The sequence below is a fragment of the Rhipicephalus sanguineus genome, chromosome 1 (assembly GCF_013339695.2).
Source record: "Rhipicephalus sanguineus isolate Rsan-2018 chromosome 1, BIME_Rsan_1.4, whole genome shotgun sequence".
NCBI lineage: Eukaryota > Metazoa > Arthropoda > Arachnida > Ixodida > Ixodidae > Rhipicephalus > Rhipicephalus sanguineus.
In genome coordinates, this window is record NC_051176.1 from 57,437,941 (window position 1) to 57,460,599 (window position 22,659).

A 22,659-nucleotide genomic window follows, 5' to 3' on the forward strand; every position below is an offset into this window, starting at 1 on the left:
TCTTGAATCTAATTAGCAAACTGTGGTAATTGCGCTTCCATATCTAACTCATTGTTCGCAACGAACAGCTGGAAGTCCAAGGCACAAGCATGAACCTTCCCTTTCTAAAAGTATTAGAGGGTTCGTTTTCTAAGCTACGCTGCCAAAAAATAAAACGCCGCCCAATTTTGTGAATGGGCGCACATATGTTTTGTAAATCATTATCACTGTATTTCTTTGCAACCCAGTCCTTTGGTTTCCGAGTTTTCGTAGCAGCCAGGAACGAAGCACCAGCGTTCAGTTATCTTCGTTTAATAGGGCATTATCACCGCAGCTCGCAAATGCATGACCTGCGTACTATAAAGACCACGTAAAAGGTGAAAAGAAAAAATGACGCCCTGTTTCCTTGCGGTAGCCTTCCATCGGGCAATCTGCGACAGTGGCGGCTATACCCGTGCCCCTTGCAACAGTGCCTTTAGCAGCATTGGCGTGCAGACTCTGTCAGTGGAAACGTGCCGCACTCTTCACACCTCCCCATTCTAGCCACCCTAACCGTGCATTGCTTCCATTTGAACGTAGACACGAAGGGGGAACGTGGTGCGCATTCAGCCGTGTTTGTTCCTTTCTTGCTCCATCGCCGTGGATTCCTTGCTTAGCACGCAGAAACTGATGGAACAAAAAAAAAAATGTGTGTGCTAAAGTGAACGCTGCTGTTGTCTGCTCACAAACGCTGCCAAAGAGAGCACACGGAGGCGTGCTCGGTTGACCGGTAACATTTTTTTTTGCTTTGCGACGCAAGGCGCCGCCAATTGAAGTGCCTCATTGGCGCATGCTGATTTTGTGACATTATCTGGTCGCCCGCAGATGCTCATTTTAACGGGAGTTGCACCTCCTAACGTTTCTTGCTCTGTGTCCGCGATGCGTCATCTTTCTCCTTCTCCTCTTTACTCGCTGTCAACTAGACTTTCCTCTAGATGGCAATTTTTCTTCCACGTTCTGAATGCACCAAACTGATCCTTTCCTCGGTGCGTGATTCTCTCCACCTCCACATGCCTTCCTATTCTGGCACACATCCTCCTCCTGGTGCGCCACAGTGGCCATTTTGCAGATGGGGCATGCACGCTTGTGCCTGAAAAACATTGTGCACTGCCATTGTAAAAGTCTTACAGACATCACGCAAGATACCACTTAGATCATCTGCACAAGTAGGACGGGCAGAGGCAAGCGTACATGCTGAGGCAGATGTCACTGGGATCAGCTAAAGGAATGAAACCTTAAAGGTGCCCTGCAACACTTTTCCAAGTAATCATCGAATGGCCTCATTAAATAAGCTTATTGCCTCACGAATGGACTGCCGCAAAAATTTTTAGAATCCGTCAAGTACGAGTGGAGTTACAGGGATTTGTCGCACACTTCAAGCACTTTCTCTCTCCTTTCGTACTAGCAAGCACGCTGAAAGCTGACAGGGGGCAAGAAGGTGTGTCCAATTTGTGTGCATTCATCAAATTTATTTTGGCACCTTTTTTAACTGTTCATAATCACATTTCCACTGAGGGTTAGGTATGTTGTGCTTGGGACGTAACACAAGTCATCCTCCTGTGTCCCCTTTCGTTTTGTCCTATGTCTATATTCCCCCTCTTGCAGTTTTTTCCAGGGCTAAACTCAGCGCAATGTAATTGCAAATATGCATCAAGTAGTGGAAGCTTCACATATCAATAGTAGGGGAAGCACATGTGTGATCCAGCTTTCGATTAATTTACATGAAGAAGAAATTAAGTGTCTAAGCAGTTATCTCTCACTCACATCCGCATTGTGTCCGACTAAGAGGTGGCACTCTATACCTGGGCACGCGCAGATAAGTTTTGTGTCTACCTTCTTTTCCACCAATGTGCGCCCTTTCAGTTGCCAATTGGTGTTTTTGTTGTCTCATTCTCTTCTTGTGTGGCCCTGTTTGCACGCCCACCCTCTTTCGTTATGAATAGTTACCAATTAGCTCAGCTTTTGTCATTCTTGGCCCTTTTCACTGCTTCACATTTGTATGGTGTGCTCAATTCGTGCACAGAAGTCATTTCTACTTATGTTACCATTGATAATGCAATTTATGGTGTATGCAGGTTCACGCCGGTTATTTTATGTAATTATTGCATATCTTCAAGTGCGCAAGCTGAACTATGCTGTGTTGGGCCAATTGGGGAGCAGTGCTGCGCAGGTGTCATGCCATAGCCTGCTGGTTCTTGGCAATGAGTCGGGCCTTCCAAGGGATGTGATCACATCTGTGGGCTCTGTAGAGTCTGCCTTCCTGACCCAGTGCTCACCCAGCCTCAGCTCTTATACAAGTCCTGACCTGCCTCCATTGTTGGTGCTCATCCAGTATCTCGTACAGTTGGAGGTGGGTGTCAACATTACTCAGCACTGTTTGCCAAGCGCACATTAGTATGTATCCGTTCATACTCATGGTCAAATACAGTTATTATACCCATAAACGTCGAATCAGATGCCTTCATTTCGTACATTTATTGCAGAGCTCAGAATGAGCTAAAGGTGGGGGACGGGAGAACATGCTTATGCGCATTGTAAACTTTTTTCTGCATATAACACAAGTCATACACAAAGCAAACAAAGCTTTGAGAAACATGCCATTATGGCCGTGCAAACACAACAAGGAAACAGTTGTGTAAAAAGGGGGATTATGTACTTACATTTATCAGTACTTATAAAACTGAGCGTTAAGATTTTATGCTAACGGCATCTTTAGAAAGCGAATTTCATTGACGTTCTGTTTATGGATAAAAATGAAGTATTAATTAAATTGGTTCTAGAAGTGAGAGTCACAAGCAGGTATTTGGAACCTCATGAGGATTGCAGGACAGTCCAGAGAATTGAATGTCCAAACAAATGAATTTAGGACACAGGAAAATGAAACACTTGTTTATTTATAATTATACACTTATATATAATTAAACACTTATATTTATATTTTCTGCCTCCAGTAAGTGTGCTGTGGCCACAATTACTTCTACTGAACTTAATGATGATAAAATCATAAATCATGTGCTCAAGCCCGTCGAAAGCAACTCTGACTCTAGAGAACGTGCTGTGTGTTGCGAGGCCCTTAATGGAGACCTAGCACAGGCCCTGACCATGCCTTTGTCATAATACAGCAAGGATGTGACAACTGCTAAAATACAAGCAAGTTTGGTCCTGAGAATGCTCTGTGTGTTGCTTTCTTCCATTTTGTGTGTCAGTAATAGCGACCGATTGCCTAGTTCAGTCACATGTGCGGCAAGCTCTGGAAAGCATTGAGACTTCAAACCTGCAAAAACCTTGGCACTTGGCATCACATACGAGAATTCGGTAACACTGTAGTTGCCACTGCTGCACCACCTGTTGAGAAACTCCGAACGTGTGTCCTGCAACGCAGTTATTTTTTTCAGCACGGAGAATGACAGCCCTCTTAAATGCTGCTGTGAATGAGTGCCAAAAGGTTTTTGGCTTGGTGCACTTGTGATGATGATCAAGCACTAGAGCAGCACACGGCTCAGGCCTGGGCTCTCGGGAGTCCACGCATGGCTGCACGGCCAACACTCACTTCTGTCTTCGCCATATAGCGAAACTTTGGCTGGTGGCTTTGGCATGGTGGCAAGTGGGTGGGCGGGCGCATGCGGAGACAGTCAAATATGAGGAAGTTGGGGGCGTTGGGAGGGAGGTGGAGGGCAGATGTTACTTTCCGCCCACTTGCTTCCTTACCGGGACGGCAGCTGAGATTCTGAAGCCTGACACAACGATGCAGCCATCAAAAAGAAACATAAAAAATATGTGTCAAAAACAGAAGCTGTTCCATCAACTCCTGTCACCCCCAGGACAAATCACCGTGAAGCTGCTGTTCACTGTCAGGAATTTTGCTGCTCATTGGAACAATGGCTATTCCATGAGTGATCGACACCCAAAAAAAGGCGCGCACGGCTCATATGAGAGCGTAGATCATTTATGGAAAAGTCACTCTTCCAATCAGCAACATCACTCCTGATGGCGAATACTCAGGAAAAGCTTACGAAAAAAAAACAAGCTTCCTCCTCTTTTTTTTTTTTTATATACACGTGCGCAGAATAATTGTATGCTATACGTAACGCCACAAAACAAATGTAATATTGTAACCATGCCACAGCATCCCTGATTTCTCATTTGTCTCGCTGTTACTGGCAGGGCAAGTTTCCGTTTAAGCCGTAAGTTGACCCTCCAACTTCAGATTTTAAATTTAAATAAAATAGGTTGACCTACAATCATTTTAATATGGTAGGTATATACTTTAATGTGGACGACCCTGCTGCTGCAGTGCCTGTCATCTGCTGAAGAGCAGAACCAAGTCAAACCAAGAACAATGGAATATGGTTGCTCTAATTTGTCATCCTGCTCATGGCAGGCAGGAAATTAATTAAGCTTTCTAGGCCGCTTTCATTTTAGTACGGGTGTTGATGTTTCTCTTGCCTGTCTTTGCTTGAACCTTACATTGAACTTTGTCTCGTTTTAGTGAGAGACCAAGACGTACCTTTCCAGTATTAATGCTGTGCATTTTTCTCGTGTTGTGAACATTTTTTTTTTATTTGACCTTAAAGTGATGAAACCTGGACATCTCAAATAAAATTTTAATATATTATGAATTATGAGTGCCATAAAAGTATCCATAGAATTTGGAAACATTATAGGAGGAAAATTCCCCTTTAGGATTCTGTTCTGCATCCTTCAAAAACTTTTGCCAGTGCCTTGAAAGTCCTTCAATACCCTTTATTTTCATTTTTTAAAACTGTATGAACCCTGAGGGATTCAGTAAGTCCTCTATATAACTCATTATAAATAATTAAGAAAATGTCGACCTAGCTGTGGTAAAACATGTTTGACCTGCACTTCCAGGCAACTGATGCTGACTACATTGTCACAGTTTGACCTAGATAAGTCGTCTTGGTGTACTAATGCTCAAATACATTCATGAAGCTGGACTTTAACAACTCGAAATACCCAGTGGCCTTTTAAATCGCCTACTGGACCAACTCCTCAACCAGCTGATACACTTATATGTATTTGGCACTAATAGCAAATTCTGTTTAGCAGACAGGAGCACATTTAAGTGCTCAAAAAAAAAAACAAGAATAAAAACTACAGAACGCTTACATCATGCTCAAGGAGTGCCGCTGATGCAGGTACCAGCCTGCACTGAAGCTTGACATCACTACAAGATTTAGTGCAGATGAAGTTTTTCAAAAGCCAGGTGCCAAACTGTCATCTGCATTTGTTCTCTGCAGGGTCCCATGTGGCGGCAAATCCGAGGCCAGGGCTTGTCATATAACTATGACCTGCAATTAAGACCCTGCGATGGCCTGCTCTACTTTGTGCTGACCAAGTCGACACTGGTGGCAACCGCATACCGTGAGGCAATGCAGATTGTACAGCGACACATTGCAGGCGAGGAGGAGTGGGATGAGGAGCTGCTGGAAGCAAGCCGCAGTAGCCTCATGTTTGAAATTATTGAGAAGGAGAAGTACGTCAATGAGGTTGCCCTCCAGTCCATGCTGTCCTACCTCCGTGGCATCGACATGAGCTACACCAGGCAAGTAAACATTACTATGTGAAATTATTGAGTGACGCAAAACATAGAACAGGAAGGAACGTTGTGGACAGGATAGGTGCTCACTTACAACTGAAGTTTATTGAAAAAATTCCAAGAAAGCGGAGTGGGTGCTCCTGCGTCGTCACAGACTAAGCTCGTATGCAATGCACTGGAAAGTTCGTGATATGCTATCGCCTTGCCGAATAGCACAGCTCATTATCCGTCAGCGTTACTGACAGAACACTCACGCACATGTCTGATAGTGTGTGTATTTGGACGAGCTCGACAATTTCCCTCACGAGTCTGTCACTAGATTTTGTAACATTTGTTGCTTTGTCAAATAGTGGTGCACAACTGCACTCTTTGACGTGTGCAGGTAGGTGCGTACCATTCACTACAGCTTTTAGAGACGACGAGTGCTCCCTGAGCCGGTTTTAGGACATCAACCAGTTTGGCCGATGTAACATTCACCGCAGCTTACCCCCGCTCAATGATTTCACAATCATGCAAAAACTGGCCCAGCAGTCAACGCTGTAAACATTACGAGTTGTGCTCCCGGGGAACTCTCCTTTTCGGTCACAATTGTTTTCCTTTACTTTTTGCCCACTATTACTCGTGTGTGATTAATATGACGGGCCGTCTGCCCTACGTAGAAATGACCACAACTGAAAGGAATGTCATAAACCACGACACTATGGCAATCCGTAGATTAATGGAGTGCTTAAGTCAATAACCGGAGGATTTCCATTTAATCTTTCCTTGCACTGTCGAGGTAGTAAATAGATGCCAAATTCCATGAATGCGCTGCTTTGCTTGCACTGTCGAGATAGTAAATACATGCCAAATTCTATGAATGCACTGTTTTGTACAGACACAGGAACGAAGATATGCGTCTAATGGTTGACACTTGGCATATCAATAGTAGCAGAAGCATTTGCAGGAGCCAGCCATTGATTAACTTGCATAAAGGAGAAATGGAATGTCTAAACAGTTATCTCTTGTGTAGTGGCACACATGTGCCCGATTCACAGGTGGCACTTCATACCTGAGCACGCACATATTAGTTTTGAGACTACCTTCCTTTCCGGCATGGTGTGCCCTTTCAGTTGATAGTTGGGTGTTGTGTGTTCTCTCCTCCTGTGTTCGTGTTTGCATGGCCACCCTCTTTCGTGATGAGTCATGAGCAAAATGAGAGGGTACATTGAATGTGTTTAATCGAAGATTATCTGTAATGTAACGATACGCATGTGACATTGATTTGCAAGAGATACCTTTCCACTTGAGTGTTTAGTGTTATGAACACTTTGTGGCTTGCCAACTACATTTAGCCATTATGACCTTTAAGAGGTAATTTCAGTGCTCCCTCTTATACAGTGAAACCTTGGTGATACGAATCTCACGGGACCACCAGAAATATTCGTATCACCCGAAATTCGTATCACTAGAAAGCATGGAAAATTAGCATGCGACAAAGGAAAGCTGGCGTACATTTTCATTTATTGTTTTTCAGGGCCGCAGCAACGTCAGGAAAAACCCTGAATGATTGTCAGTTACCAGGTGCGTTGTGGCCCGCGACAGCAGTAGCCCCTTCCAAATTTTAGTATGCTTTTTTGCGTGACACCGGAGTACTGCAGCGAAAGTAACAAAAGAAGCGCTTTGACGCGTTGGATCAAGGCCACAAAATTGCAGAACCACGGTCCTGTGCTATGGTTTTGTTACTGCGGAGGTATTGGGGATCTTTTTTTAGAGATTTACGGCCGTGCCCGCACAAGTGCGGCCTCAGCGGTCGCGCATGTTGACGTTGTGAGGCCTGACTCCTTCGCCAAGACCGTCCTCGCCTTCTTTCGGTCCTTGTCCACCTTTCATAGGATGTCTGATGCACGAGGCAGGCACATGTAAACACAGTGCAACGACAGCAGCCCGCGTCGATGCGTTAGAAAAAAAGCATGGCGCTAATCTCCTCTGTAATCTAAACGCGAAGGCACACGCAGGCACATAAGAGCCTCAAAGATTCGCGCACACAATCTCAGAGGCCGTGACGCGTCTCTGAAGGTTTATTCTGAAACGTAACAAAAGTGTTCTTACACCGTGATTCTGGTGATTTGGCGGTGCGGCGCGCATGCCCACGCTTGCCTTCCCGCGCTCGCACGTGCTTGGCGCGTCTTCCGTGACAGCACCTCTTCGTACCTGGGCGGTAGCATACGTTCGTATCAAACGTCGCTGGGTGAAAATCGGTTCGCAACCGTACTCCATTACATTGCAGGCCAATGGGCCTTGGCCGGGACCAACGAAAAATTCGTATCATCCTGAAATTCGTATGAGCTGTGACCGTATCACCGAGGTTTCACTGTATTGCTAACAACTCTGTACACAAGTTTTCGCATTGCTTGAAGAATGTGGCAGGTAGGTGGGTGCGTGTGGTCTTACCCGCTCCCAATAAACTTGCTACGGTTTGTCCTCGTTTGCATAAAAAACTGTTCGACTCTGGTAAGGCATCCAATGTGCATTCCAAGAAGCTGAAAAATAGATATGTTCAATGTAAATAATCCGATGTTTACAGGTTTCCACTGTCATGCGGGTGAGTTCATATAGGCCAAACCGTTTGTTGTGTAAACATTAGATTAAAAGAACACATGCCATTGTTGAAAGGTACTGGTGGTTTGCAGTTGCCTTCACAGTGCAGAGATTGTGGGTGTCAGCTGATAAGTGAAAGAAACTAATTGTTTGCTCTGGCATAAGAACCAGCACACTAGAGAGCTAATTGAACCTTTGTATATTGATAGCAAAGGCAAAAGATGTGTAAGCGAACATTTTGTTGCCCTCAGTAACAAAGGGTTGTGATTTTTAAATCAGCGTTCATCACATTAGATTATTGCGGGATGACTGATTTCGACTACGTTTGTTTTTCCCTGGTCTTTTGCTTATTTATGTTTATGCATATATTCTCTTGCTTTTCACCTGGATGGTTCTGTTGTGCATGTGTGGTAGCTTTGCTGTAGCCGGGTTGTATATACAGTTGACGACCGATAATTCGGACTCCACGGGGAACGTAAATAAGTCCGAATTATCGAATGTCCGAAAAAACGAATGCATCAGAAAAAAAAAAAACTTTTATTGACACTTCAGGGTCCCGGTGGCCGAAAAAAGTTGTCAATGCGTTGCTGCCCACACTTCTGCTTACGTGCAACCAAGTCCGCCTGTATCTCCGCCAGTTTGATGTGATCGCTGTACGATGACGAGCTGGTTTCGTTCGTGAAGGCAACGCGTCTGTGCCGCGCACTTAGGGGTCACACAAAGAGGCAGCATGAATGGCGGCGTGGCGCGTTTGGGTTCTCGCCTATTAAATGCGTGCACTACGCATGCAACTGCACCAGGCCACATGCACTATCGAGCAGTTGACTGGAGATGCTTATCGTAAGGCTTGTCAGCGATTGAGCCGTACTGGCACATTTGCCACCTGCCGCCATCACGCCTCCATGCTTTCCACTGCTTATCCGTAAAGACATTGCCGCACGGCGCCGTGATAGCAGCCCCTTTGAATTTCCAGTCCGCTTCACCCCATAACGCTTCGGCATCGCGACAAAGCTGACTTTCGGACTCTGCTACTGTTGCAAACAGGTCGGCTCGCGAAAGCGCTGGTTCGAACCTACGAGATGATAGACGCGGCAGAGGTGGGGGCTTCAATTATTGCCTTTCAGACCTGCAATTTGGGCAGAAAGTCCGAAAAATCGGACGCCAAGGAGTTTTAGCGTTCGAAATTTCCGACGTTCTTGACCATTGACGTCTATGGGGCTGGTGACGGTGCCGCGAAAGCGTCCAATTTTCGAGCATGTCCGGAAAATCGGGCGCCCGAAAAATCGGCAGTTGACTGTATTGGTGTTGATTCTTCAATTAAGCTTTTAGTTGCAAGTCAACTCTTGTGTCATGATCTTCTTTCCTCCGTCCTCATCTGTTTAGCACTGTAGCTTCCCAATGATGCTTTAGTATGTCTTTTGATCTTGTAGAAGTAGTCATCCATTGAAACATAGGAAGACCTTTGGGGGTCAGTTGAAGGATGTCAAAGCTCACATTTCCAGGGATTCTGTGGCAAGGTTTGCAGACAGTGATATAATTGAAATGGAGGTATTCATTGCTGTTCTGGGAATATGTTTATACACCACATCATGGAACACAAAATTTGTGTCTTCAAGGCAGAACTTGAGCAGCTTTATGAGACCAGTGCTTCCATTGGTGTTCTGCTGCTTAACTTGTTGAACAAAAAAAAAAAACTGATCTAGCGAACAGTCCTATAACTCTCAGTCCTGCTAACCACCAGGCAGTTCAGCTGAAACTGTTATAATGCATGCGATATTGCTTGTGTGCACCACATAACTTCAGCCATGCTGCAGGTTACTTGCGAGATGGAGTGTAATATGTGAGTGAGTGTTAAATTTCACTTAATTTTCTGCCTTTCTTTTCTGCATTTGGGCAAAATCAGAACCATTGCACGTGGAAGATGTGCTGAATTCAGTATCTGTTTCTAGAAGCTAAAAGAGCTCATTCACACTGGCAGAATAATTAAAGAAGCAAGAAAAACTCTGCCCCTGTAGCTTCACCTTCATCGCCACAGGAAGGGTTCCGCTAGCATAATGCCATCAGCCGCATTATCAGAAATTTCTACATTGTTACCGTACTTTCTGTGTTACTGTACTTACTATGAAAGCAAAATTGCTGCACTTGTTCAAGGCACAGACATGATGAAACGGGATAAGTGCCGTGCTATGATTAGTGCAAACCCACACTCATGCTTGTAGAAGGAAGCAGCCCACCTCTGTTGAAGTTTCAAAGATGGCATAACAACAACCGGAAAACAGACTGGCATGGTCAGATGTAAACATGTTTATACAGCACTTCACTGAAGCTTTCCTGGCCACTTGTAGATTAAATACTTTTTTTCTCTTTCAAAAAGTCTTTTTTTTCTTTGAGGAGAGGGAGTGGGCACTACGACTGGTATGTTCGGATGGAAAATTGTGTGTGCAGTTTTGTATGTTTAGGCAAAAAGTATGAGATTGAAAGCACACACATGTTGGTGCCTCATTCTTATGGCCACAGATGTTCTGTCTGGGACGATTGCAGTGTAGTGAAGGAGCCAACTGTCTCTAGAACTTAACAAGCACTTATGAAGGTTATACAAATAAATGTATTATTCCTAGCGTATTTCCGGCATTTCTTCAATATGCTGATGCAATCAAGCACTAAAAGAATTGGCATTTTGGATACGATTTTTTAAAAGTAACTCGGGATGTAATGGATTAAGGTATGAGGCCAAGTGGAAAAAGCTAATTTTTTTCAAAACGGCATTTTTTTGGTTTTTGGTTATGTTAGATGTACTTTTATTGCCCATCATTTTGCTGCATAAAGTTTTTGTTTACGCAGTTTCTTTCAAAAGATACAAGCAAGAATGTTAGACCACCCATCATCTACGAAACCGAAACTGAAAGTGCCAGTTTTGTGTGCATCATAAGATTAGCTTGATACTTAATATTTTGTTGGTTATTTAACAATCATATGTCAAGCGCGAACATGTAATAATGCTCTAGTGGCATTGTCAACACACATTTTTTATCGTAATAGTTAAACTTCTCACCAGGCGGACGTGCAGCGTCCTACATGTGTTCTTTAAGCTCAAGGACACGTATGAAGCCTGTCAGTCATCAAATTTTCTTTGTATAACACTGTGAGTCATTTCAGTAATGGTAACAGAAGCACATTTGATATTTTGAAGCAAATTGGCATATCGAGCCTGGCCTCTACACTGCAAAAGCTTGCCTCACAAATGATTGGCACTGCATCGCGAAAGCATCCCGTCACAGCACTGATGCTGCAGAGTGAGCTAGAAAAAAAATATGGCGAGGTGCCACTCGAGCAAAGGCAGACGAGAGCAAGGTCCAGGATAGAATTAGTTACAACAATGGAGGATTTTAGCGCTCCTGATCACCTTGTGTAAGCGCTGCACACATCTTTTTTGTTGATTTTCTCAGAACTTATATTGTTGGCATTTTTCCGTATGCAAACAGTCATAACTTTTTGCTAAAAAGATTTTTCATTGAAACATAGCACACTTCCTTATCACATTGGTAGGTGTGCAATGAACTTTACTAAGCAAAATCGTGCCGCAATATTTAATATGGCTGCCTGTTACACGAGGTGCCCCTAGTGTTTCAATAACATTTGCTGGCAGGCTAGTTGGTGATGCATAGTTCATGGGTAAAATACAGCACAAACCAGACGATTAACACAAGGAAGACACGGGACAGAGTGCTGACTTCAACTACCTTAGGTTAGTTGAAGTCAGCACTCTGTCCCGTGTCTTCCTTGTGTTAATCGTCTGGTTTGTGCTGTATTTTACCCATGAACCCCTAGTGTTAGTGCACCATTTTTTGGTTATTTAATCACTATGTACTTAATACTCACCTGATCTCATTTGTTTTGGTTGATTAGAGTGAACAAAGCTTCTTTTGAATAAAAAGACGAAGATGCCGAGCACAAGAGAATAAAAAAAAAGCTTTTTTTATGTCTCTACAAAAAAGTAGGTTTTCATTGAGAGGAATTTAGGTTAGGAGTGTTCGTGTAAGGCCCATTTTTAATGAAATTTTCAATTATGAAAAATTAACAAAAAATAAGACTTGCTTTATAATGCTCACATGTGCTAAAAAGGTGTGCTTTATAATGAAGACTAATAGTCTCCAGTGCCTATTGCTTTTTAAAAAAAATTTCCGACACTTGGCCTCATACCTTAAAGATATATGAGCTTAAGGCAGATAACTCTAGCTGCAACGCAGAACATACATTAGTAGTTGACTCGCTGCATTGAGAACCCCAGGCACGACAATGCTATATTTCTTTCACACCTAGTTGAATAAAAAAGTAGGCAAAACGCATGTGTCTTTGGCATTATACAAGGCTTGTAATGCACAACTAAAGGAATGAAAATTGACTGGGAACTTACTGAGACTGAGGTCAGCCTTCACTGATTCACGATGAGATAGCCCCACGCTCAGGTGCCTCTCAAACAGTATGCTGCGCCAAGGAGCTTATTCGAATAGGGTGCTAACCTGTGGTGTGCAGTGTCTCCGGGAACTGCATTCAGCTCTGCGACGATACATGTTTTTTTTTTTTGTGTGTTTTGCTGACTCCACGCCAACCGAATAATCACGATTAAATCATTATTTGGAAAATTGGGAAGGTAATTTCCCCGCACAAATTACTACTCGTAAAAAAAAATAAGCTCCAGCGCTTATCAAATGGGTGCTGCAAACCTAGAGCTGATCTGCCGAAGAGGGGGCCGGGCCCCTCCTTAAGAAATGGAGAGAGGGCCGGGCCCCCCTGGGCCCCCCCTGACTTTAAGCCCTGCTAGTACTACTCAGCCTTTTTGGCAATTTCTACCAAGTCTTGATTAATTTTTTGGCTAGTGTATGTCACATTATCTTGGTGTGCACACTTTTCTTTTTCTTGTGCCCCTCAACTACAACTTTGCCTTATAGTCATGACTACCTTATAATCAAACAAATTTAGTAAGTTGCACAGCAACTGATATGATCACTTCCACTTAACTCCCAGTAAGTTGTGCCCTGTAGCAACTGGAGTCATTTTCTGCCATGCAGGGCCCTGCTGGAGAAGGTGGCACAAGTGAAGCTACCAGACATGGTTCGTGTAGGAAAACAGTACCTGTCTACACTTTTTGACCCAACTGTCTCCAAGCTGGCCATTTGCTGCCACCCTTCCAAAGTTGACGATACAGTTACTGCTTTCAAAGAGTATGTACCATATTATTTTTAATTCTGGGTTCAGCTAGGGTGACTGTAAAAGCTTGGAACATTCTATGTCTTGTTCATAATTAATACTGCGCAATGGTTTGTTCAGTTAAACGTTGGTGCATATCTGGCGACATTTAATTTTGCCAAAAAAATATATATTTTGCTCTGCGAATCCGCAGGACCCCAAAACCAATCTTACGATTGTGAAGAAAAGATTTTGCCTTTGCCAAAAAAGTTCAGAAGTCTCAGCTGAGCTGGAACCACATTTTAGGAAATGTGTGAATATGGGATTCTGATGAGATCCCACTACAAAACTATTGTAGCTGTTGGGCTGAAAGATATTTTTTGACGCAACGGTTAGCGCGACCTTTATTAGGCCCCGAAGGCACGGTGAAGCGACCACACCCGAGGCACAGATCACAATCAAGCCGAGTTCCCCCTACAGATGAAGACGACGAACACCCATGATGATGACCATGTACGAGGAGGGTAGATGTGTCTAATGAATGCCCACAATACTATGAACAGCATGTGTTAACAAAATGTTATTAGCTTGGGGGGGGGGGGCTGCTGCGTCACTCGAGCAGTAGGTGCTAATGCGAGCGCTGGTGTGCGCACTATCTTGACAGACATTAGTAGGCGGCTTGTATACCCCTGTATGTGCTGTGCTCTCACCACTTACTTTGCTTTGAGATGACAGACAGCACACAAACTGCTTCACTCCCTGGAACGACCGTATTCCCTTACACCAGCATTTCGTAGAGTTATGCGAGATTGGATCCAAAAGACCTAGCTACTAGCCTTACTTCCTATAACATTCCAATTTACTGCTATCGCATTCATTGCTTTGCCCTTGTGCTGAAACTGTTTTTTTTTTTTGGCACTGCTGGCATTTCTGTAATTTTCTGTGCAATTCGTGCTGATGACTATGGTGATAGAGACTCAGCTGCTTCATTTCAATGAAATGCTAGCAACACTTTTGTTCTTTTGTGTTACACATTTGTGATACTTTTCACTCCACATGCTGCAAGGGTTGTCTTAATTAAGCAGGGTTTAGCTCAATACATCTAAATTAAGGAAAGTTTGATAACATTAAAACATTCCTACACTTTATGAAACCATAGGACGAATCCTAGTTATCTGTTTTTTTCTCATTAACAAGCATTGATTGAATGAGGTCTTACTGTAATCTTTTGTTACATTGAGGCAACAGCTATGTCACATTCTGAAGTCGACCTGAGTAACTAACTTGAGCAAATATTTTGTAGTGACGCCTTTTTGCATTTCTTATGCTTTTTCAGTGGTCAGAAAGATGGTCTGCACTTGTTATCAACGGGGTCAGCAGGCTTTGTTAGCAGTGAATGATAAGACTAGCACAGAACGAGGAGAAGACGTCACTACAAGATATTTGCCTTAGTGTTTTAATACTCAATATTGATAGCTGTTGCATAACACCTCCAGGGACAGCAGTTTATTTACTGTTTTATTATATAGCTTTGCTATTCAGCCATGGTGGTGCCATTAGGGCAAGACCCAAAGCCCCGTTATAAACTTGCCTCTGGTTAGAATTCTGACTTCGACATGTGCAAGGCTCATTAATGGCCCTGTTCGAAAACTATCAATTGTGTACTTACCGTATATGCTGTACGAGCTGCTGTGAGCACCAATGTGCCATTAACTGCGAAAGAGCACTGAAAGCTTTTCCATTGTTTGCAAGTCTCTTAGAAGATTGGTGAAGTACAAGAACTGCTTAGCTGTATATGCATCTAGTGCAATAATGGTCCGAATGTAATGCCAGTCGATCTTTAGTATTATAAATCAACACTCTTCAGAAAACTGCCAAGTAGCTGATGTGGTATGTGTGGTACTATTTTCACTTTCTTTGCATCTGACCCTATCTGCCCTTATGTGAGCAGGTAAAGGCTGCAGTGCTATTTTTGTTTTCTTTTGGTCATCCAACACTGTACATATTGCAGAAAGAAATGTAATGAGTAGGCATGTGCAAATATTCGAGCACTTCAAATATTTGAACGATTATTATAGTATTTGAATTCGCCTCGACACAAATTTAAATTCGAAATTTCGAGGTATTCAAAATGAACAAATAGGCGTATAGTAGACCGCATGTAGCCCCACTGTAAAGGTGTTTTCACTGTAGCGTAGAAGCGCTATGCCATGAAAACCCCTGTCCAGGAAAAATCCACACTGCCGCGAAGCCCTACTTCAAGTTTAAATGAACATATTACCCTCATATCGATTAATTATTGTTTAAGTTTAAAGGCTTGTTATATGGGCTTATATGTGATAAGAATAGTAAATTGTAAATGTAACATATTTTATCGGCTATCACTAGTGTACTACTGAAATTCAGATCCTGCTACTATCCAAAGTTGCTTCCACTTTACTACGAACCAAAGAAGTGACATTCACTAATCTCTTGTTCCAATCTTTAAAAATATTGTGCAGGTTAGTTGGGTAATAACTAATGTGCTTATTCTTCTTTATAACATGTGATATATACTGTTCGAACTATTCGATTCAAAATTATTCTACCAAATTACTATTTGCTTCGAATTCGCTTTGAACCTAGAATTTACTATTCGCACATCCCTAGTAATGAGAATGAACTAAAAGGCTTACCCAACTATCAACATTCAAGGCACCTTATGGTTAGAAGTCATTACACCCATTCATTATTCACTTGTTAGACTGCATATACCAAAAGCCTTACACCGTTCACCTTTGAGCGCATTTTCATTGATGGTGTAGTATTATAAAAGCAGGCAGTTGTACAAAAAGGCCATGCCGTGAGCATCTGATCTTTCTTTTTTGCAGGTTCCGGAGAAACCTCACAGTTATTAGATCTCTGGATGATAGCATTTTTGCAAAGTATTAAAAATATGGTCATTCATCTAAAAGTAGAAGCACAAAAGAGATGCAGCACAAGCCCAAGGCTAAGGACATAAGCAGGCCACATGTTCATTTCTAAGCTGTTATCTAAGTTATGGACTATGCTTGTTTGTTGGTGTGCACCACACTTGTCATCTGCACTGCTCTTTGTAATAAAGCCTGTACAATTGTTTGTACGATTTTCTTAAACGGCTGAACCACATATTCCTTGTAATAAACCTAATGTGTCCCTGAACAAACCAAACATTTCGGTGTTTCTGAATGCAGGAGCCCTGCAACACTATTTGGACATGCAAAATGTTGTTGCCAATCTGTAATCAAGGCTCCTGTGAACACGTGAGCCAAATATTGTTCCAGTGCATGCAGCAGGGAAAATAAAGTTTTATGTCAGAAACGGCAAAAAAGCCTGGAGTATGCTTGAGGTTCAACTTTAAGAGTGCAACGTGATAGTGTTATTAGGCCCCATTCACATCGCCTTCTCATTCGGTTGGCATGCTTTGCTTCTCGATGGACATCTCAGTCATGCTCCGAGGGAAGTAACGTCTGTGCGCGTGACATTGGCCATTGTAAATTCTCCTAAGGCACTTACTGCAATTACAGTTGCGAAGACCCACGTGTCTGTAAGGCAATACACGCACTTATGTAGCTGCACACTTTGTTGCTACTGTGGCTGATGATGATGACGAGGAATTATAGTCTTATAGATTAGCCCTTTGTAATGGGTTGGCACTCTTGAATCACCTACTCGTTGTGCATTTCACATAGTGGGACGCCTTGTGTGATTCTGCGCTTCTACCATGCAATATATTACATCCGTTAACGGGTGTTAACGGATGTAATATATTGCGTGGTAGAAGCGCAGAATTGCCCGTCATGACTGTTCAGGGCCTTTTTTCAAAGCCGTTTCAAGCACTGGCATGGCTCTGTGGTAGAATAACTTGAGTGCCACGCAGAATACTTGGGTCCGATTCCTGCTCGAACCCTGATTTTCATTCTTCGCATCAATCGGAATTTTTCACTCACGGACAACGCCGACTTTTCACTCACAACCAACCCCACCAATGCAGACCCACACTTTCTGTGACACTGGCTCTTCAAAGGGACCAGCAACTGCCCAGAACATCAAATGAGATGACTCCACTGATGGAAAGATTATCCGTCACATTAACTCAAACCAACCCTGCTTTTTTTTCGTGAGAGGTGGATTTATATTTTTATTTAATTGAAAGTCGCGAAAAATGACCTGTGGCGCCTCTGGTAGCAAAAACATGAACGATCCGATGTAGCGGCCACGTGGCTGTTGATTGCTGCACGCGGTAGACGATTTTTTTGTTAGTCTTGAAATATTCTTGGTTTCTTTATATTAAAAGGTATTACTCCATAAAAATGTACATATAGGTCTGCGTTAGTAGTAAGCATTAAAGTGGCGCTGCCTTCACGTGACGTGATGATCCCATGCTCGTCAGCGTGTCTTGAGCAACTTTTCAGCTAGCTCATGAAACCGTGCACGCAGTTTCCAGGTCGCTAAGATTTTGGAGCGACATAGTTTTGCTACCAACACTTCGCCTCGGAAATGAAGCGCGCTGCTACTCGGCGCAGTGTATATGCCGCGCATATGCGTAGTGACGTTTCGATGACATGGCTTGGCTCAACGTTTATAGAACCAGGTAACTTGCAAAACTCCCCGCTTCAGCCAACCCATCGCGCGGCTCCGGGGCAGCTTCCAGTTCGGTGGTTCAAAGCAGACGAAAACGCGTAGTCTGCGTGGCAAGACGCCGCGGCAGCCGTTCAGAAAGGGCTCCGTTGTTTACTCGCCGACTGTATATTATCGAGATTTTTCGTTGCGCTGCATCTGCAACGTAAAACTGAGTAATATTTAGCAGCGGTAAGGCAAAGTCACTAAAGCTATGGCTTTCTAGACTGCCCAAGATAACTGATGCTTGATAACATACGAGTCTGTTCATTACTCTATAAGAAATTAACTATATGGCGCATTCCCGTTGCGTAATTCTTTAGCTAAAGTGAATGCTTGGGCGTATTGGTACTTCTTTCTTTTCGTTTTGGGCTGTGCAAGTATTGTGCGGTGTTAATGAATAAATCTTTGTTGTAAGTCAGCGCTGCTTGTGTCTTCCTTTTTCTGGTGCTCCGTCTTTTTGCGCTGTCTTCTTTCCGATAATTCTTCACTTTCACTGTTTTGAAGTGAGGAGTTTTCACTCTGTATCGCGGCCGTCGTTACTTGCAATTATTGAGTGGTAAAATCGCCGTGTGTGTACTGCACGTCACAATTTCAGTCCTGCTACAGAAAGAAAAAGTGTATTCATTTTACGCACGCAATGCGGTGAAGCAACTTTTCAGATATTGCATGTATGGTGTGATGCACACAAACGGCACAAATTATTTACAGTCTCAAGCATTAACCTTATCAAAACAGCTCTAATAACTGTAAAAAAATTATTTACAGCACAATTTTTAGTATCACTCAAATCAAGGCAAGTTCGGGAATACCTTTGGGACAGATCCTTCGAAGAGGTGAATTCCTTTCCGCTGGCGATTTCAATCTTAATTCTTATCATTGATCATATGTGAGTGAGTCTTCAGGATGTCTTCCTCAAGAAAGTGCATGCATACATGTGATGCGTCGGACAGTTTCTTGTCCTCACGAGGAATGGCGCGATCCCACGCCACTCGCTGGTCAGGGTCACGCGGGGCACAAATAGGTTACCAACCGTCTCGGATTTCCCGGGACTGTCCCGACTTTTCATACAGCGTCCCGAGCCGTCCCTGTCGGGACAGCTATATGTCCCGGGTTTATTCAATTCAATTCAATTCAATTTTATTTCATCTCAAGGATGAGGGCAGGCTCGGGAGAAAAGTGACGTTTGTCACTTGAGGAGAACCCGAGCCTCCCTAATACATGGCAAGCAACGAGGACATGGGTGAATATAGGCCATTAACATATAGGCAATGAACATAGACCATGAAATGTTTGGGCGCAGTACAAGTGGAAAAGATGCACGTACAGTAATGCTATGTACAGAGACTAATATACGTAAGCAGTTTCTTACTGCGCAAATTCCGAAGTACAATGCAAAATGTGGCGGAATACATAATACTATATATATGACAACAATGCTATGCATAGAAATTGCATATACATATACGCATATATACATACACATATACACACACATATACACATATATATATAGACAGTTCGAGTAATGCCTGGACCACCATTTTCTTGATTTTCACGGTAAAAGCACTTCCCTAATGTCACGTGTGCTGCAATTTTCCAGGATTATTTTTGCTTGTAGTAATTTATTTAATAACAAAGGAACAGTAAAACACAACATTTGTCGCCCAAAATTTGTTCTACAGAATGGAAGGTTCCAGTGTTGTTGGTGACGAGTAGGGTACGGAATAGCATGTGTTTCCAGTACAAAGATATCTAAGAAGGCACGATTGTTATGAAAAAGAGATTGCTTATATCTTATTGCTAGGGAATACTCGTAAAGTTTGTGAATTGGCACAATATTGTAGCGCTGAAACAGTTCGTCAGTGTGTGCATAGTAGTCGACATTTGCTATAATCCTGATCGCTTTTTTTTGTAGTCTGTATATTTTACTTATGTTAGTTGCTGTCGTACTTCCCCATACCAAAAGACAATAATTTACATGCGACAAAAACAAGCTGTTATAAAGTGTTAGCCTAACAGAAACTGGAGGAAAATAACGCATTCGTGCAAGTATGCCCACACATTTTGATAGGTTGGTAATTAGATTATTAATCTGAGGATCCCACGACATTGTGCAATTAAAAAGCACTCCTAAAGTTTTAACGGTTTCTACAATTTCAATAGCCGCGCTACCTATACGTAATCTATTGCTTAAAAAAATCTGTCTCCGCGAATGAAAAACTACAGCTTTTGTTTTTGTTGCATTAATGAGTAATGAATTTCGTTCACTCCATGTGTTTAAGCTTTCCAACGTAGTGTTTATAAGTGTGGTCATGGCAGTCATGTCGTTACCTGTAAAGAAAATGCTAGTGTCGTCCGCGTATATTATGTATTTAGGTTTATCACTGATCTTGACAATGTCATTTATGTATAGGTTAAAAAGCAGCGGTCCTAAAATGCTACCTTGCGGAACCCCTGTGGTTATTGCCTGGAGAGAGGAAAATGAATCGTTAATGTTTACACATTGCATGCGGTGCTTAAAATAAGATTTCAAGAGGGAAAGTGGAATGCCGCGAATACCATACATTTTTGATTTTTCAAATAAAGTATGATGACAGAGATGGTCGAAGGCCTTAGTAAAATCTACGAAAACACCAATGCAAATTTCTTTATTTTCAAACGATTTAAGGATTATTCTTTCTGAGCTAGTAAAGCAGTCTCCGTCGACCTACCCTTCATAAAACCATGTTGAGATAGAGATATTATGTGAAACTTCATACAAAAATTCATAAGTCTTTTAAAAATAATTTTCTCCAAGCCCTTTGAAAATATGGGTAATATAGAAATTGGCCGATAGTTCGTAAGATCATTTTTGTCTCCTTTCTTATATAACACGGTGACAACGGACGTTTGCATTTGTTTGGGGAAACAGCCTGTTGATAGACACAAGTTATAAATGTGAGAGAGCACGGGAGCTATAATATCGATTGCATGTTTGATCGGGGAAATCTGAATACCGTCTATGTCACGAGCGTTGCTCTGTTTTAGCGCGGAAAAAATTGAAACTTTTTTTGATCATCGGTTGGTCCAAGAAAGATGTTCTTTGTCTGTATTGTCATTGCGTCAGTTATATTTGTCTGCGCTGTTTGCGTCGGCTGTACAACGTTTATAAGAAATCATTAAATCTTTCTGCAAGCCGGACCGTCCAGTTAGAAATTTTAGATGCGAAGCATTTCTTGCTGGGGGTATGTCTCGCGGCGTGGGCGTCCGCACTCACACTACGCATGCGCAACTCTCCTCTTTCCCTCTCTCCAACAGCTGCGCGTTACTCTCTCCACTTCTCTCCCAGCACCTGCTTGCGCTTCTGCTCTCGCGGCGCATGCGCTACTCTCCTCCATGTCTCCTCTCCTTCAAGCGGGTAGAGCGCTGCGCGCGTTGTCCAGCGCTTGCTTCGGTTGACTCCTCTGAAATGCGGGCTCGACGTGCCGAAATTCTCTCCTGCGCAACGCCGCGATGAGCGCATGCGCGTCCCCTCTCTCCTACACTGCCTCCCTCTCGCGCGCCTGTCGACCGCGTTCCCCGCTCGCCCCGTGAGAATTAACGGCCGAGGCTAGAGGGAAGACACGACGCGCGTAGTGTTCCTCTTCGCGTTCCACGACGCGAGGTCGGTAACATGCCCAACGAACGCCAACGGAACGCGATCGTGCTAGTGCTCCGGCTTCGCATCGCCTCATGGTCCCCTTTAGCGGGAGATGTTGTAATTTTTATGTGATCCAACGCACGCCCGACAACGCGCGTCCCGCTCCAGAACACGAAGTTCTCACGAATAGCACGCATGAAGCAATGTTGCGGTGGCTCGCGGTTGCTGCGAAGGGCTTTAGTTACATTGGCTGAACTTCCGTGCGAAGCGCGACAACTTTTACGGGTACATCCTCCAGCAAGAGGAAGTGTTGCGAGCAGCACGTAGCCAGCTGAAGAGGCCGAAACAATAAAGAAACAATCCCCCCCCCCCCCCCCCAGGCACGTAGCCAGAATTTTTTTTCGGGGGGGGGGGGGGGGCCCAAGGCCTAATTGTTCGAAAGAAAGTATTTCCATGGCAAAAATAAACAAAAGTTGCCCGGGAATATAGAAGGCCGGACGAATTTCGGGGGGGGGGGCCCGGGCCCCCCGGGCCACCCCCTTGCCTACGTGCCTGCCCCCCCCCCCTTCCCGACTCCCTTCATTGAAGAGTTGGTAAAGAAATGTGGTGTCCCGGATTCCCTGTAACCTAGCAAAACGTTTTCTTGGGCTAGTTGGTTCATGACTTCTGTGGGAAAATTGTAGCGCAAAACAACACAAGGACCGACAAAGAACACGTCCCTCGTTTTGCGTATTCTATGGTGCTTCGGATGTGCAAGGGGCGTAGCCAAGGGGGGGGGGGTTTGGGGGGTTCATACTTTCCCCGAAAATTTTTAATTTTGCTTGCGTATATATACACGCACACATACAAACGTACGCACGAACATACATAAAGTATGGTTGAACCCCCCCCCCCCCCCCCCCCCACGAAAAAAATTTCTGGCTACGCCTCTGGAATGTGCTGCGTGTCTTCACCATGCCGACATGTTGTGTTCCCGGCTGTACGTGCGGTCACAGGAATTCTGTGGGAAAATTGTAGCGCAAAACAACACAAGGACCGACAAATGTTCTTTGTCGGT

The 22,659-nt window shown here is 43.5% G+C and overlaps 1 protein-coding gene across 1 annotated transcript in view; it reads left to right on the plus strand.

The window, feature by feature from the left end:
* Positions 1–16,459, plus strand: part of LOC119391678 (uncharacterized protein C05D11.1) — a gene marked incomplete at its 5' end in the record, with an annotated part of 31,050 nt that extends 14,591 nt beyond the window's left edge. Inside the window, 4 exon segments of the mRNA XM_037659344.2 lie at positions 2,179–2,368; positions 5,277–5,581; positions 13,225–13,377; positions 16,213–16,459. Of these exon segments, the coding sequence (XP_037515272.2) occupies positions 2,179–2,368; positions 5,277–5,581; positions 13,225–13,377; positions 16,213–16,273 (709 nt within the window).
* Between the last annotated feature and the right edge of the window lie 6,200 nt (positions 16,460–22,659).